Source organism: Neomonachus schauinslandi, chromosome 1, assembly GCF_002201575.2.
Source record: "Neomonachus schauinslandi chromosome 1, ASM220157v2, whole genome shotgun sequence".
Lineage (NCBI taxonomy): Eukaryota > Metazoa > Chordata > Mammalia > Carnivora > Phocidae > Neomonachus > Neomonachus schauinslandi.
The window spans coordinates 132,257,765-132,276,855 of record NC_058403.1 but is presented as its reverse complement, the minus strand read 5'-3'; the positions used below and the strand labels follow the sequence as shown (position 1 = coordinate 132,276,855).

Below are 19,091 nucleotides of genomic sequence, written 5' to 3'. Positions count from 1 at the left end.
CATCTGCCTTGAAGCTTATGAACTAAAATCAGTGACAGCAGGCTTACGATGATTATATAGATACAGAATGACGGGCATCACTTAGAGGTGGGAAGAGCATTGGAGGTAGAGTCAAAAGGCCTAGGTTAGCTTTAACTTTGGAAAAACAGAGGAAATACCACTCCCATCTGTCCCTTTGTGTTAGGAAGGCTTAAATAAGACCCCATATGTAAAAAAATATTTTATAAATAGTTAAGTTGTTTATAAATCTTAGTTCTTAAATAATATTAGAAATAAATTAGCCCCGGGGTGCCTGGGTGGCTCAGATGGTTAAGCATCTGCCTTCGGCTCAGGTCATGATCTCCAGGTCCTGGGATGAAGCCCTATGTCGGGCTCCCAGCTCAGCAGGGGAGCCTGCTTTTCTCTCTCCCTCTGCCTCTCCCCCTGCTTGTGCGCTCTCTGTCTCTCTCTCTCAAATGAATAAATAAAATCTTTAAAAAAAATAAAAAATAAAAAAACTTGCCCCTTTTTATTAACACAAATCCTAAACATTGATGTACTACATTGGTTTTCAAAATGTATTTATTGTTTAGACCACAACTTGACACATTCTTAGGCCTTCAATAAATATTAGTTGAATAAACAAACAAACAAGAGATAGTGATTTTAAAAGAAGTACACATAAAAATGTGAGTCAGAATTTTTCTACATTAACTCTACATGTCATTTCTGTCAGCTGATCTTATATTTCAATGAAAACCAATTATGTCTTAATAGATGGGAGTCAACTTTGTGGTACAAAATCTTCACAAACCATCCTGTGGAATTTCTTTGAGGAAGTAAAAAAAAAAAGCTTATGGCCACCTGGATAATATGGGATTAGTGACTGCAGTGAGAGCTTATTCTCAATGCATAATCATTTTTGCACTATTCCTAGCCCAGATGCAATAATTTTCATGTTCTTCTCTGAATTTGTTCTCCACAAAAATACGGAAATGCCCTCTTAAATTTGACCAGCTATTTCACCAAAAGGCAGCAGGCATCACGACTAATAATTTGGCTTTAGGAATCAGAAAGAACTGTGTTTGTTTTCTTATCATGTTATTTGGGACAAATTAAGTTAACTAAGATACTATTTATTCATTTGTAAAATGGGGTTAAGATTCATACTGCTGGATTTTTAACAAGAATGAATGATATGTTGGATGTAACAGCATAGCGTAAACTCACTATGTGGCATAACAATTAATAATAAACAGTTGGCAAATTAAATCCACTTAAAGAATAATCCTGATTCCACATATTCATCCAGAATTTTCTTACTCGCAATAGCAGTATTTTCCCCCCATTTTCTCTTCTTAACTTATGCTCTAGGGTAAAATTGCACGAAGCGTTTCAACTCAGACCTACCAAGAATAGCCAGCACCATGCTGTCTTTAAGAACTTCCATGGAGCCTGAGCATACAAAGTAGATGGCCTGCAAAGCATCTCCTTGACGCAGCAGATACTCCCCCGGAGCACAGAAAGAGGTTTTGATGTGCAGAGACAGAGACCTGAGGCAGCCCCGGCTGGCACACTCAAAGAGGGACAACTGCAAGATTTCCTTGTTCAAGTGCATAGTGATGTCAGAACGCAGCTCGTCAGGAAAGTCTTTCAAAAGCTGTCAAGATGAAAGAAGAAATCAAGCTGGGGTAAGTCTGGTCTGATTGGTTTACTCTGCAAGAGAAGAGGGGTGTTCTTCCCACTGTTTGACCAACCAGAGTACAGAAGAGGAAATCATGTCTATACAACCGTGGGGCGATTTTTCAGTGACTACTGAAAAATCAGCTGATAATAAGTCTGGAGAAATAGGATAAATTAATAAAAGACTCTAGAATGAAAATGTATGGCTTCTTGTGACTTGCTTCTCATAAAGACTCTCACTCAGGACCGAACATATGGAATTTGGACCCCCTGATGTTTCCTCTGGCATCATGATCATGTCAAGAGAAGAGAAACCAAATAGTCACTTAGAAGTGTGGATTACAGTGTGATTGGGGGGTTGTAGCACGGTTGCTTTATTTATAGGATACTTTTCTTACAGTGGTGGTCTGGGGTCTTCCTGGAAGTCTACAGATAACACATGTGCCGGAAGATGTTTGCTTTCTTACTTTGTTTGTTTTAAAGGCACACATTAATTTGGTTAATCTAATAATCCAACATTACACAATTCAATGGTTCCAAGAATTGATTGGTTCCTCTAAAGAGGGTCAATGAGAATGAAAATTAGTCCGCCCAATCGACCAAAGTAGCAAACTAACGTAAAACATTGGTCCATCCAAATGGCATCATGAAAACATAAGCTAAAGCAGATGAAAGAAGATGGACCGAATTTCATGAGGGATTAAAAAATAGAGATAAAGAAGTTGGTAGGTGTGTACTTCGCCTCTGAGACCTGCATTAGAGCACCTTGCTTTTCCTAAGAATATGTGCTTTCTGCCTGAAAACTTCAACATGAGAAATGAACATTACCTCATTTGAATCTATTCCATTGTTGACTGACCAGGTTGTTTGGAAATATTCGAGCATCCTCTGCTTGAGCTGCTGGGGCAGGTGATGGACCCGTATGAAGTCCTTCAGATCCTTAGTTCTAGTGTGATAGAGGGACCATCTGGAATACATCCTCTGTATGATCGCTGTCACGTTTCCAAACACCAAAGCATGCATCAAAGCTAGAGAAGACAACACAGCATACGTGGGAGAGAAAGTTAGTGGGGGGGCTCACCCCTTAAGTCTAAATTTATGGTTTATATATCCTGAATTCAGCAGAGTATGCTTATGTGGCCATGTTGGTACAGCTACTTTGTCACAGAGTGATCTTGATGCAGTCATTTGCTTTCTTTGTTTTGTTTTGTTTTGTTTTGTTTATTATGTTATGTTAATCACCATACATTACATCATTAGTTTTTGATGTAGTGTTCCATGATTCATTGTTTGTGTATAACACCCAGTGTTCCATGCAGTATGTATGTGCCCTCTTTAATACCCATCACCAGGCTAACCCATCCCCCCACCCCCTCCCCTCTAGAACCCTCAGTTTGTTTTTCAGAGTCCGTAGTCTCTCATGGTTCGTCTCCCCCTCCGATTTCCCCCCCTTCATCCTTCCCCTCCTGCTATCTTCTTCTTCTTCTTTTTTTTTTTTAACATGTAATGTATTATTTGTTTCAGAGGTACAGGTCTGTGATTCATCAGTCTTACACAATTCACAGTGCTCACCATAGCACATACCCTCCCCAGTGTTTATCACCCAACCACCCTATCCGTCCCACCCCACCCCCCACTCCAGCAACCCTCAGTTTGTTTCCTGAGATTAAGAATTCCTCATATCGGTGAGGTCATATGATACATGTGTTTCTCTGATTGACTTGTTTTGCTCAGCATAATACCCTCCAGTTCCATCCACGTCATTGCAAATGGCAAGATTTCATTCCTTTTGATGGCTGCATAATATTCCATTTCTTCTTTATCCATTCATATGTTGATGGACATCTTGGCTCTTTCCACAGTTTGGCTATTGTGGACATTGCTGCTATAAACATCAGGGTGCACGTACCCCTTCGATCCCTACATTTGTATCTTTGGGGTAAATACCCAGTAGTTGATGCAGTCATTTGAATCCAAATGGCTTGATCAGAGTAAAAATATCTTTTAAAAATATTCAGTAATAGGCAAAATAGGCCCCTCTGACTTACACTTAATCTGTTAGCTGCTATTCTGACTATGACAAACTTTTGTACTTTTTGCATCTATATTATTTTAATAGTTAAGTATAGTTTAATAGCATGAGAAAATATTTTAATATAATCTCATAAAATAAACTATAAAGTTATAGTTCAATGGTTATCATAATAACAAATACATTTTAAAAATAAGTCTATTATAGGGGTGCCTGGGTAGCTCAGTCAGTTAAGTGTCCAACTCTTGATTTCGGCTCAGGTCATGACTTCAGGGTCAGGAGAGCCCTAAAGAATTCTGCCCTCAGCATGGAGTCTGCTTGTCCCTTTCCCTCCCTCCTTCTACCTCCCGTCCCACTTGAGAGTGCATGCACACAGTCTCTCTCAAAAATAAATGAATAAAATCCTAAAAATATAAGTCTGTTATAACCAGTTAATCTTTATTAGTCTTTTCCCCTAAGCCATCACTTAAAATTAGTTTTTGGATATTAAATATAACACATTTTTATTAATAAAGGTACAGAGAAAGTTGCTAGAAATGTAATTGAGGATTTTCTGAGCAATCTGAAGCTGAGATTAATATGGCTCCAATCACCAACCTCGCTCTAGCTCTGCGGTTACTTAAATTTTAAGGGAAATATCAGGAAATCTGAGACCATTAAAGAAACAAATGCATTCATAGAGAAAAACAGGTATTCTGCTTAGAATCATCTTTGCCATTCTGAGAGGAGCTAGATGGTACATATATATGCGATTCCTGTTTCGATGAGATTTCTCAGTCAGATAGTATTCAATCCCCACTTTCTCGCTGAGCCTCCCCCCTTCTCAGACCACCACCAGATTATAATAAGAAGACTTTGTTCACAAGAATTCAAGAGTTGATGGGGATTGGAGATGGGTCTTCTACTGGAAAAAAAGTGATTTCTAGGAGTTGCCCACACTATAAGGAGTGGTCAAGAAACTTAAAAGTCAGAAAAGGCAGGACAGGAATTTGCACTAAATAGTCATTAGCCAAACAGAATGGAATGGCCTCTGCAGACACCAGCAGATAGTCCAAGAAGGCCTTGAACCCACTTGGGGCTGTGGCATTGCGAGAGTTGAGAGCCAGGTGTAGTTATATTTATGGGCAGATCAACTCTCAGTGATACTCGGATTTCAGCCCTGATCCCCATCCTGGACAGGACTGACAATGACGTAAGCTCAGGGGTTTGGTGAAATCATCTGTTTCAACAGCTTTTGGTTAAAAAAAAACAAAGACTAAAAATTTAGTAGTTTGTCTATTAGGATCTATCAAAGTGTCCCTGTACCAAAATCTCAATGTCCAAGGAGTTCTGTTAAAGTTTCTTAGCATCAAAATGGATACATTTGTGCAAATGTGTCAACATATTACTGCATCTATCTTCCTGAATCCCCATCCTATTTCACGATAGCCCCAAATAAAATTCTTTCTTTCCTCTACATTTGCCAGAAATTAATGACCACTGGCATGCTAATTTCAATCTAATCTAACACTGGAATTAAAATTCTTTCAGGTTATATATCATCATTTCTTTACGGAAGATATGGTCACCATGCCTATAAAGATAGTTGTAATAATAAGGAAGCCCCCAACATTTTGGAAAAGTTACTAGAATAAGGTTAAACTTAGGGTCTATATTACTCCTGTATACAGAGAGAATATGGGCTTCAGAATGAGACACATCAGGATCTGAAACCTGACTTCGGCACTTCCTAACTGTGAACTTGTGAAGATGCATAATTCCCATGGATGCAGTTCCTTAATGTATAAATATGCATAGTATTTACTCATAGGGCTTTTTTGAGATCTAAGGAGTTAATATATATGTATATTTAAAAGTGCCTAATATTTTGTGTGAAAAACAGTGGGTGCTCAATTTATGTTAGTTTTTCCCATGAGAGTGGAAAGCGTAATCACGTATTTTTAACACACTCAGTGATGTAAAATATGGGGGGAAAGGACTCAGTTAAGGTTTTCCAGCAACCTCTTAAATATTTAAGAGTGGTTGTTAGAGGAAATAACTTCTTAATGAAAGAAATTCAAGAAATATTTAATAAGTGCCTGCTCCATACCAACGTAAGTATATATTCTCCTTAAATTTTCCAAAATGAAATGTCTTCCAACAGGTGAAAACTATTAGAAGAAAACTGTATATTGCCTAATAACTTACTGTTGAATGGCTCTTGGTAAATTCTAAATAGAGGTCCATTCTTCTGCATGTTTGTTAAAGCATGGTAGTTCTGATGTCAAGTACTTTGTTTGGAAGAAGAGACCTCCATTTAAAGTAAACACTCAGCAAAGAAAGGAAACAATTCTGCTCCAAGTCAAAGAAATTAAGCCCCAATTTCAGGCTCAGTTAATATACGTATGGGCTCAGTGTTTGGAAGCCCTACCATCTGTAAAAGTATGTAATAGTCTTCCGTGGAGATTAAACTGAGTACTGAGAACAATTTTATTTCATTTATTTTAACACTGCCTTCCTTAATTATCTGTATGATTTTAACTTTGCTTTACTTAATTATAATGTGTGTAAAGCACTTAAAGTAAGAGAAGTAATATGTTCAGATCATTTAGCATCCTAATTGTACATTATCAATAAAATGAATTACTGGATTAATTGTAGCATTCTAAGTGTTGTTGGAAAGTCCTCATCTATTTCTGAGTCACCATAATTTCACTGTCTCATTTCAGCAGAGGCAAATACTTCTCATTTAAGTGGTTAAAAAATAAAACCCCCAAATCCCATAATTTTTCAGTTTCCAAAGTTATTTTGCCTCTCTGTCACTGCTTATCACTTTCCCACTGGCAAAGAGTGAATATAACTGTCAGGCCAAATCATCTCATCTGCTTTGGCAGTTTGACTTAAGAACTGCAATATCCAGGTCAGTTTGGAAGTCATCATTCACTTTTCCTATTACTCCTAGCAAATCTGATGTATATAATCCTTAAAGTAGCATGCTAGGGCTGCTGCTGAGTGTGTGGGAGGTTCTTTTGCTTTGTGCACGAATTTTGTATAAAATGCATTTTGTAAAATCTCGTCTTAACATCAGCTCTTGGGAGGAGGCCCCGCAATTAGGGTCTCGGAAGAAAGTCAACAGACCTTCAGTGAAAATGCATTCTTAGAGCGCTGCCTGGCTTTCTTTTTCGTTGTCTCCTTTTTCTTCCTCTTTGCCTTCTCCTTTCCCTTCCCATTTCTCTTCCCTTCCCACTTCTCTCTCTGCATTGTGGGCAACACTGTTCTCCTGAGGTATAACATCCTTGCTGAGTTCTTCCGCCAACCACTTTGCAGGGCCTTCAGATTGTGTACCCCTGATATAAAAGGAGACCAGAGCTCAGGCTTTGGGTAATCTTAGCTGCCCTCCTCCTCTCTCCCACCTACTCACTGACCTGGAATTTTCCACGCCTGTTAGAGTACACTGGGTTGTGGATAGCAGATGGCAGAGAAAAGAGAGTGAGAACAATTTCCTAAATGACGAATTCAAATGGCAGTGTAGACATCTTTAAAAAGCCTGAATTTGTGAATACCATAGCCCATATGGGTCCGATAAAATTATGTCAGGAGAATATATATAGGATGAGAGGACCCAAGGAAAGCCTTAACTGTTACTAATTTCACTTTACCTTTTTCAGGACAACAATGCCTGATTTAAACGGGACATGTCCTCAGGGATGAGTCACCTTCACTAGGAAGTTTTGTCTAACCTTCGAGCCTGACCCGACGGACCCATCAATTGGGGCTGACTTGTTAGGTGACAATGAGGCAGCCGTTACTAAATATGATAGAAGAGCTTTTAAAGAAATGGGGAAAAGTTCTAATATATTTTGTTTCGTGGCAAAAATGATATGCAGAGTTAATATAAATATTGTCGAAAAGAGGGTTTTATATATATATATAGAGAGAGAGTTATATATATATAAGGCTGAAAAAACTATATTTTGGTAATGGGATTTTATGTAATTCTAATTTTTGTGTGGATTTTTCAGTCTTTTCTAAATGTGCATTATAATGGGAAAAATTAAAATGGAAAAAGAAAGAACATCATCTGCCCAAGTTTCTATTTTCATTACTAAACTGTGAACTCCTCGAAGGAAAGTATCATGTCTTAGTCATTTTTGTTTCCCCAGCATCTAGCACAGTGCCTGGCATAATTTAAGTGTGCCATAAATATTTATGGAACTGAAGTGAACCTCTGGTCATTTGATACTTTCTTTAAAAAGTTTTGTAATCACAAGCGATTAGCTTAGAAAATGTATTATGAATAGTTCAGCCCCAAACCCATCCCTCCATTCCTATCCCATGCCCCAAAGGTGATCTTTTACAATTGTTTATTTTAGGTGTTCTTGTGATTATCACCCATATTTTAGACAACATAATTTTACTTCTATTGCTTGGCTCATCATGTTAAGACAAGACCTAAAAACAACCTGACATAAAAGGTGAGAACTCAGCTCACTGTTTATCTACATTCTCATCCCACACTTCGTAGTTATTCTTTTTTAGCTCATCTATTATAATTTGACAAAGCGAAATTAATATCAATGACACATCAGGAAAATTACACAAATACTAAATGTACAGCTCATTGAGATTTCTTAAAGTGAATCACCCTCCCGATGAATAAACAGGATATTACCCCAGGCCTCCCTTGTGTCCCCTTCACAGACACTAACCAGCCCCATTACCAAAGGTAACCGCAGTTGTGAATTATATTGCAATCCATAAGCTTTGCCTACTTTTAAACTTTCTCTAAACAAAGTCATACAATATGTACTTCTTGATGTCTGGCTTCTCTGCTTAGCATTGTTTGTAAAATTCATCCACGTGGTTGCATGATGTAATAGTTCATTCATTCTCATGACTGTATATTACTCTATTGAATAATGATTTCACGGGCGCCTGGGTGGCTCAGTTGGTTAATCGGCTGCCTTCGGCTCAGGTCATGATCCCGGGGTCCTGGGATCCAGTCCCGCATCGGGCTCCCTGCTCCGCGGGGAGCCTGCTTCTCCCTCTCCCTCTGCCTGCCTCTCTGTCTACTTGTGCTCTCTCTCTGTCAAATAAATAAATTAATAAAAAATCTTTAAAAAAAATAAAATAAAATGAATAATGATTTCACAATTTACTTATTTATTCTCCCATTAACGGGCATTTCCAGTTTGAGATTCTTACAATAATGCTCCCACAGGCATTTATTTGTCTTTTGATAAATATATATAAGTATTGGACGGGTTGAGTGGCAGAGTACAAGTATGTTCAGCTTTGGTAGATATCGACAAAATTATTGTACCACTTGCACTCCCATCAACAGTATAGGAGAAGTCAAGATGTTCCATATCCTCTCAGACTTTTGGGTTGTCATTGTTTTTAAGAATAGCATTCCGGTGAATATAAATGCAATATAATTTTGATCTTAATTTACATGTCCTTGATGAATGATGTTGAGTACCTTTTTATATTTGTATTGTTTATTTATTTGGCATGGAAATCTGTGAAGTAATTTTTAAAGTTTTTATGCATTTTTGGATTGTCTGTTCTTATTGATTTGTAGACAGTATATATAACAGATAAGAGCCTTTTGTCAGAGAAATGTTTGCAAATACTTGCTCCTATCCTATGGCTCTCTTTACACTCTTAAATAATGTCTTTTGATAAATACAAATTCTGTAGTTCAACTTACCCATTTTTTCTTTTTGGTTAGGGCTCCAGCTGGAATTAATTTTAACGTACAGTTTTAGGAGGAGCCAAGATTGTTTTTCAACATGCAGATATACATTTGACCCAGCAACATTTATGGAAAGAATCATTATCCTCCCTTCATACCTCACGTCACCTATGTCATAAATAAAGTGGCCATATGTACATGGGCCTATTTCTACACTCTTCTATTCCACTGGTTTATTTGTCTGTTCCTGAGCTAACACGCGCTTTCTTTTTCCTTTTTTTTTTTAAGATTTATTTATTTATTATTTTAGAGAGAAAGAGAAAGAGCTCTGGGGATGGGCAGAGGAAGAGAGAGAATCTCAAGCAGACTCCCCGCTGAGCATGGAGCCAAACACGGGGCTCAAGCCCAGGACCCTGAGATCATGACTTCAACCAAAATCAAGAGGCGGACGCTTAACCGACTGAGTCACTCAGGTGCCCCTAACATGTGCTTTCTTAATTGCTGTAATGTTACAATGCATCTTGATATCTGTAATGCAAATCTTAGTGCTAATTTTGTTTTTTGTTACAATTGCTTTGACTAGTTTTAGCTCTGCATTTGCACTAATCCTTAGAAACGGCTTGTCATTTTTCAAACACACACACATACCCACCAACACACATAAACAGATATCTACTAGAATTTTCATTGGCATTGAATTGAATCTTTAGGTTAATTTGGGTAAATCTGATATATTTATAATATTGAGTCTTAAAACCATCACCATTGTATATCCTTCCATTATTTTAAACCATTTGTAAATTTTCTCACTAATGTTTTGTAGTTTTCTGTATAGTAGAATCGCACATTTGGTATGTGAAATTTTTATAATTACTTCTTATATTTCATTTTCTAGCTGTCTGTTACCAGCATATAGAAATACTATTAATTTTTGCATATTGAACATGTATCCGTCAGCTTTGCAATATTCGCTTAATTGTCATAGTTGTTTGAAACTTTTAAGGTTATTTTTCGTGTTGGGTATTCTCAAAGTTCACATAGATTTGTCCAGGTATGGGTTTTTTCTCATTATTTTTGCTGAATCTCTTTGATAAGTTTTAAATATTCTTCCCATAAATCAATGGTTTGCACACATTGTCATTACAGATGCTCACATGAAATCTTCCCCTTTTTCCCACGTCCTCACTCAGCCAGTGAGTGCCTCTGCCCGAGATAATTATCTGGGGTTTTGGCAGTTACCTGCAACATTTAATATTGCTACTGCTTGTTTTTGTAGTAAATATTGCATCCCTGTCATTAGTAATTTCATTAGCGTTGGGTGGAGATTCCTAATAGATACCTCAGACTTGATTCCATAGTAATATACACCTGAATTAAAAAAAAATAAATTATTTGTATATATTTGTAGAAATTAAGGGAATAAAATTAATTCATAGTATACAATAAAATGGATATTTTGTAAGAAGTTTGCTAGGTCTCAGTGAATCCTGGCATTTGAACTTACCAAACCTCCGCTGCCTTATATCTAAATTAAGTTGTTAATAACTTCTATCTCATAGTGTTATGAGAATTAAGTGAACAAAATGTTCCATATTGTGAGCGCTTCTGATTAGCTCTCAAAGTTATGCTAGTTAGTTAATTAGGAAATATTAAGATGCAGGTATCATTTCTTCTAGCCTAGGGTAATTGTCACAGTAATACAGAGTTATTTCCCACAAACACAAATTTGAGAAGCTTTAACTAATAAATTCAAGTTGCTTAGATGCCATTTGCCATTCAAAAATGATGGTTTCCTCAGTTCTATTCAAGTCACCTAAATGCTTTAATGTTCCTGACAAATGAACACTGGTTTCGCACCGAGATAACTTGATCAACGAACAATAAACAAGTGACAAAGTAACATTATCTGATTATTTCCCCTGTCTTTTGGCCCAGTGACCAGCATTGCTTTCTACTTACAGTGAATAGCAGGGGATAATTTATGCCTTACCCATTTCTGATGCAGAACCATTCACAATACAGTAAGTGGATCAATAGAGAATAAAAGCTCAATTATCTAGCAGATTCTTGAAATGTCAAATCAGTAGGTTAAGCCTTGAGCCTTTGAACATTTCCTCGAATTTCCACCAGGAAGAGAAGAAACACGGGCAAATATTAAATAAGTATAAACTGTGTATATTGGCAAAATGCTTGTCATTTTGCTAAGCTGAAAGATAGGCAATCAAGGAGACTGGCAATTAGAGAAGTCATAATAGTGGGTATAAAACAGCCACCACGCTGTCTGGCACACTGTAGCTCTTCAGAAAATGAGAGTTGCTGTTCTCGGCTCCCTGGGCTGTTGCTGCTATATATCAGCCAAGAGCCTGCGACAATTGCTGCAGTCCCAGCACGCCATTTCAGCAACAAGCACTGCCTTTCCAAGAAATTCTCCCCATCCCTGGCCCTTGCTCTGTCACTGCCTCTGAACTTCCTAATGTAAATGCGGCACGTAGCGTTTACCGCCTGCTCTAATTACAACTCTTTCCACGTCGTTCAGCCCATCTCTTCCAACCTGGATCGTAAGTTCCTTAAGGGAAGGGTTGACTGGATACTCCTTTGATTTCGCCAGAGGCTGGAGGAGTCATTGCCTAAAGCCCCGCATACTCAGTTTATATCTCCCACGCAAGGAAGCTGGTAGGAACCATCCCCTATTGTAAGGTTCGAAACTCTGATAGCTGGGATTAAGGCCATTGAAAGAATACGATAAAACAGGCTTTTGGAGAGAAGCATATGGGGTAAAAAGCACTGATAGAACCCTAGTTGAAGAATTCTGGTCTAAGAAGAATGTTTACTTGATCCAGGTAAATATCCACATCTCCTACGACCCCACGAGAGCCGTCTTGTAATTCAGTTAAGTTTCCGATTATGAATTTGTAGATGGAAGTAAGCATTTATCTGGGTTCAAACCTTGCCTCTTTTACTTACTGATGGTATGACATTGGGAAAGTTACTGTATTTCGCCAAGCTTTAGATTTATCATCTGAAAAGTGTGGATAAGAATGGTGTCAATCCTGTTTAAGTTAGGAGGTTCAGAAAAGGGAAATTGAACTAACGGTTTCTACAGAGGAAATTCACTACAGAGAATTGGTTTTCCTGGGGCTAGAGAGCTAAATGAGCAAAAAGAGAGTATAGAGGTCATGTGGATATAATAACCACGAGAAGGAGCTTCTGTCCTTTGAAATGGATAGACAAAGTTCTTGGAAGAAGTGCGCTTATCAGAACACAGAAGCCCAAAAGAGGTGCTGTGAGGAGCCGTTAGAAACCAGGGCTCTGACTTTGGACGCTGAGGCGCTCCCAACTAATGCAGGGATCTCCAAGAAGATCCAGTGAGGCTGGTTCTGGGAGCGCCTGAAGATGCTCAACGCTGGGACCACCTGATGCTGACTGAGGCAGTCTGCCACTGAAGGTGCATCATACACATCAGAAGCAGGCGGTCTCTCCCCACTTCCTGCTTTCCAGTCTCCCTCTGGCGCCCCTATGGGCGGAAGTAACGGAAGTCAGCTGGCAAAGAAAAATGAGGTTTGTAGAGTCCAAACTCCGGCATTACAAAGCACAACCCAGAAGGTGGGTTTGGAGCTTGGAGACAATAGTATATTAGTTTGTCTATTTCTTAAATGGGATAGTAATAGTGCCCAACCCATAGATTTGCCTTTAGGATTACTCAGGGTATTGTACTGAAGCATTTAGCACAGAGAATGGAACATAAAAACAATTTTAAAATGTTAAATATTTATTATTGTTTTGGGTGTTTTTCTTTGCTTTATTTGTTATTTTTAACTAAGTGATATAGCAAACATCCTTAATGTACTATATTACTATTAATAAAATTTGATAACACTGACCTGTTTGAGACTATAGAATGGAATTTCAAACATATACCTGCAATTCAGACTCATGTAATTCATAAACACTAGGGGTAAACAGTACGCGGAGAAAACAATGTTCCTGTCCTTTCAAAATCAGCCATCAAGTAAATGGTTACTTCTTCATCTGTCCAGAAAATGGAATTCTTTGACATCATAGACTTTCACTGCTAATCTATATGTATATTAAAGTGTTTGTCACTGATTTTCTAACTAGTGCTTTTAGACTCTTCCAATTTAAATAATATATCGCTATTGTGTTTTAGGACCGAGTAAACAGAACAGCAATGGTATGGCATTTTCTCTTGGTGTGAAAGAAGAATTTCCCTTACCACCAATCAGCATGGTGCAGATGGAGAAGATCTTTTCTGCATCTGTATTAGCAGAGACATTCCCAAACCCAACGCTGGTGAGGCTGCTGAGGGTGAAGTACAGAGCGGCAATATAAGCACTTCGGATGGACGGGCCCCCTAAGGTATTGTTGCCGTAGTATGGAGATTCTAGTCTCTTTCCCAACTCATGGAGCCAGCCTGCAATGGAAGAAAGAATGAGAACTTAAACCCAAAGAGTAAAGTCCCAGTATGAGCACCTGGCGGTAATGAGAAATGAACATTTAGGGACATACTAATTTGCTCAGAAGAAAGAAGAGAGAAAAGCTAAAAGGAAGTTGAAGGCAAGGAATGAGATTCCACTGCTACAAAAGCAAAAATACCACTTTTATGCAAGCTGTTCTGTTTAAGACACAGCAGAGAGGTGGGCATTCAAGAGCAGATGGGTGGTCAAAGCTAAACAGGTTATACTAATGCAGATTACCTGCAGAGATAAAAACCAGCATTGCTAGTGTCAGCAACAGTGTTGTGTATTTCCTTCATGGTTAAGCTCCTTTCTCAATTGGAATTTTAAGAGACAAAGGGGTCTAGTAGGTATTTTTCAACCCTACATGATGGTAAATAGCAACAACCACAAGAATCTAGACTTCACACAGATGAGAAGTGCTTAATTTCCATCCTGCACAACTTGCCCCATTTTATTCACTTGCGCTGACATCTAGTTGGCTTACAAATCTTAGCTCATGCTACCATCCTCAGGAAGCCTTCTCTGCAACCCCATTCTGCCATTTGGGGCTGGAGGGGAAGATCTGCACAACTAAGAGGTACCTGTAATAGAACTCGATGCCCCTTGCAGCTGTTCTATAGTCCTGGTGTATATATGTGTCCCAACTGATCAAATTAAGTGCTTTAAATATATGCAGTTTATTGTATGTCAATTATGCTGCCATAAAGCTGTAAAAAAAGCTACATTAATAAAGATGGGAAATAGCAAGTGTGATATTGACAATAATAGAATGGAAACACAACACAAAAACCACTTTAAAATCCTTTCTTGGAAATACTTATCCTCTAAAGTTTTGCATTCCAAATTCTGTCTCTCTCACTGTATGTGTGTATGTTAACAAAACACTGTGACATCATAGACTTTCAGCTGTGAAAGTCACACAGCTGAACCCATAAAGTTCATAAGACTTTTGTTAAGAGATATTATCCACTGACCACTACTTTCTTATAAACACTTCATTTAATGGCTGCCCCAGAAGAGATGAAAGTCATTACACTTTTTAAGTAGTAATAATGCTGTCATTATCAACTAAAGTTATAGATCATAGAACTGTGCTAGGTAATTAAAATGCATATTTTAAACAACTGGGAACTCCTTGAGACCAAGGAGAATTGCTTAGTGGCAAGTATTGTGCCTTATTCACCCTGTGTGTCTAGAGAAGTATTTCTCAACCTTTATCTTGCCTCAGAAACATCTAAAGGGCTTGTTAAACAGAGATAGTCAAGTTCTATCTCTGGAATTTCTGGTACAGTTCAGGAGGCTGGGTGGGGGCTGAGAATCTGTCTTTGTAATGGGCTCCCACGTGATGCTGATGCTGCAGATGGAGGGGACCATGCTTTGAAAAGCCACTACTCTAGAACGGTGGTTCTCAACACCAGCCATGGCTGGGAATGCTTTTTACAAATACATTGCCCAAGTGCCACCTCCACTAACTGCATCAAATTTCTGTTGCCAAGACCAGGTACTGGCATTTTTTAAAAGTCCCCCAGTAGAATCTAATGTGAAGTTAGAACTTAGAATCCCTATTCCAGAACTTAGCAAAGCACTGACAAGAGTAAGGTTTAATAAATGTTATTTTAAAAAGTGAATGAATTAATGAATATATAAATGATTCTTGCACTCTGTCACAGTATGAGACAATATGATAACACTGATGCAATAAAACAGCATATGTGCATTTGTAAATTTGTACTAGAATAACAAATGTATGTTTTGATGATAGAGAATAATAATAAAATGCAAGTTAGAAGTTATAAAAGGTGATGTTGTTAGTAAGCTATGACCATCTACTCTGTCTGGAAAGGCTTTGTGAAGGAATAAACTTTAGTGATGGGGTTCAGGGCAGGATGCCCCAGAATGTGCCACTTTGGCATGTGAATTACTTGAGTTGAAGGCAATCAAGGCCTAACAGACTCAAGAAGAGCCTTTTACTTCCCCCTCAACTACCTAAAAGAATTTAGTTATGGGGCCTGTACCAAGAAGAGAGCTATTACCAGGGTAACTTTTTACATCAGAACAGCGAACATTTGTTTACCAAACATTTGCTCTTCTCATCCTCCAACGAATTGTCTTCCTTCTCTTTGAAGCCCCCTTTGCCTTAGCTCAGGATGGCATATAAGCCTCAATTGCCTGTCTTTGACCCTCTCAAGTCTATGTGAGACTCCTATATATACTAAATTAAATTGTTTTTCTTCTGTTTGCTTCTCTTATGTCAATGTAATTATTAGGCCAGCCAAAGAACCCAAAAGGGAAGAAGGAAAAAATTTCCTCCCTGACAGATTCAACACAGATTTAAATATGGATTCTTCCATGTATAGGCTGTAGGAAGGACTAACTTCTCTGAGCTTCACTTTTCTCATCTGTAAAAACAAGGATACTGTCTAACTCGTAGGGCTGCAGTGAGTTAAATGAGGTGCCACACATGAAAATGCCAACCACTGTCACTGACAGAGGGTTAGTGCATCATATCTCTTTTCTCTCTCTTGCTTCTCTTACTTACATTGGAACAAGAAAGTACAAAATCCAGAAAGGTAAGAGAAAATAAGGGACCACCAGTGAACTGTAATGGAAAAGGAAGGTGGTGATCCCATGTATTCAGTAGAACCTAAGGTAGGGATTAGCATTTCCTACCTAATAGCAACAAGAGGGAGAAAATCCAGATGGCAGTAGTTCTTAAAACTGGGGAAGTTATGCACCCATTTGTGAATTTGAAAAAAGACATGATCCTTTTGTCAGAACAAAGTACATGTGAAGACACTTGTACCACTGTGTATTCATTTTCAGTTGGCTCATGGCTTCCTGAAGCCCTTTCATACATATCAGATTAAAAAGCTCTATTTTAGAAGTTTAAGTGAGGGGGATGAGGAAGTGATAAAGGGCGATTTGATAAAACTTAGTTTAATCTTGTATAGAAAAAGATTTAGAAATAAAGACAACTTATCCAAGATTAATTGAAGAGATATCACAAAAACAAATCAAATGTTCATTTAAAAAATATTACTGGTATATTTATGTACACTGTAGGAAGACAGTCCAGACACAAAGGTAAAATCAGGAAGCAGAGATAACATCTGAATTTATCATCATATTTGGGATGTTGATTTCTCAGAATAGTGCCCTTGTAAGCATTTGATCCAAACATTGTCAAATATGAGAACCATAGGATGCTGAATGGCTAGTGGGTTGGCTATTTCTCATGTATCTTCCAACTTGTGCTCTGAAAGGGATGTCATGTTATTTCTACTGGACAAGGAAGTGATTAGAGGGGCTTGTCCCTTTGTTCCATATTGGTCATTTCTGCTAATTACTGGGAAGCTGAAAAATGTCATTTTGCCCAATGAGTGAATATTGCATGACCCAATTTTTGTTTTAACTGATGCACAGAGGAAGAAAAAATCAGAAACAATAAAGCTACTACTTCCTCATGGCTGAATCAGCTATACAATCAGACCACGAAGAAACAACTGGATCCATCTTTTGATCTTGAATTAAGGTATTCATTTACTTACAGAAGCCAGTTTTCTCATTTACAAAAAAAAAAAAAAAAAAAAAAGCAAACAAACCAACCCAGTCAATGTATTTGGTTAAATTCCTTAATTTGAACAGTAAAACACTTAAGAATTCTCTGAAACAAATCAGTGTCCATATAAATTGATTTCTGTAATGAAGTAGGATAAAGGTTTGTATTAAGACATACAGATTATATTAGATTATATCCTCATCCAGTTCATGTTCATTTACAATGTGTGAAGCTATCTCAGAAGTGATTCAGGGAGCAAAACACAGAGGAACAACAAACCTACTTTTGTTGATATCTCTTTTCTGTCTAGCCAACTGTTCTGTCTATTTTCAGAAACATCTTGTTTTTTAAGAAAGGTTGCTACTAAACCGTGTTACAGTTGACAGAGTGAAAGCAATAATGATGATGACAAAACTTGGTAACACGGAAAGGAGGTAACACCCACAAATCCAGGGATTGTCTCTGTGGGCTAAATAAAACTTTTTCACAGAACAGCTTGTCCAAAATGAGAGCACATGTTCACTGTAACAAGACAACATGTCATTGTACTGTACAGAAGAAACAGTTTAACCAATTTGGAAGCCAATCTTTTTTTATGCTGGAGAAACTCGTCTCTAAAGGAAGGGATGTCCTAGAACAATCTGTCTGCTTCTGCTCAATTTTTTTTTTCTAAAGAACATTTGAAGGAAAAAACATACACAACATAAAGTAGAATCTAAATATACTGAATACATTGCCCTCTGATAAAAACAAAAGATATCATAAAATAATCCTGTCATTAGTGAAATTGACTAGATAAATAAAAGTAGATTTGCGGAATAAAGATCAAAGATAGAATGACTCTTAATGATCACGCCTAGAAGAGCCGGTAATTTAGTATAATTCAATCCATATATTTTTCATTGCATGCTTACCATAGGCCCAATATTTTGCTTAATTACATACTTTTAACTCTAGATGGGAGTTTCTAATTATTTTACTCTTTAGGTTTCCTACATTAATTTACTTACTTTTATGATGCATATGTGTGCGCAGTTTGTACAGGTGTGACCTGCTATATACAACACATGTATTCTTGAAAAGTTCAGTTTAGGTTAGCATTTGGTAAATTAACAGGTATTTTAGGTTTAATGAAAGAAATAGGAGCATGTTATTTAAGGAAATCCTATGGTGAATTTCTTTATCATATAAAATACCCTAGTAATATGAAAAACTACCCAGTAAAATATAAGCTTATTAAATCAGATTTATATGTGTGTTAAGATGTGTTTGTATGGATAGGGAAAAGAGAGAAGGGACTAGCACATACATTATCACACCTATAATTCAAAATGGTACTTTACTTAATTCGGTATGAATGAACCATGTTGTATCAGGATTTAGCTAGAAGCAAGAACAGAGCCCATGGTAGGGTTTTCTTGTTACTAAGTTGGCACATGGTTTACATTTTACTGAGAACTTTCTGTGCTCCAGACACTCTACTAGGGCAATACATCTTCCATCTTATTTACAGGCACTAACTCTATGGAATAGGTACAATTATCATCCATATTTTGGTTCATTATTTCATTAGTCATTATAACAATTTAGAAATTATTATCCCCATTTTAAAGATGAGAAAGCTAAGGCTCAGAGAGATTAAATAACTTGCTCAATATGGCGGTATCAGGATTTTAATCCAGA

The 19,091-nt window shown here is 37.6% G+C and overlaps 1 protein-coding gene across 1 annotated transcript in view; it reads right to left on the bottom strand.

Annotated features, from left to right (window-relative positions):
• The window catches only part of KCNH8 (potassium voltage-gated channel subfamily H member 8), a 353,747-nt gene that overhangs the window by 59,137 nt on the left and 275,519 nt on the right, over positions 1-19,091 (bottom strand). Inside the window, exons 8-10 of the mRNA XM_021678799.1 lie at positions 13,606-13,803; positions 2,491-2,690; positions 1,390-1,639 (exon numbers count right to left, since the gene is read on the bottom strand). Of these exons, the coding sequence (XP_021534474.1) occupies positions 1,390-1,639; positions 2,491-2,690; positions 13,606-13,803 (648 nt within the window). The remainder of the gene's footprint in view (positions 1-1,389; positions 1,640-2,490; positions 2,691-13,605; positions 13,804-19,091) is intronic.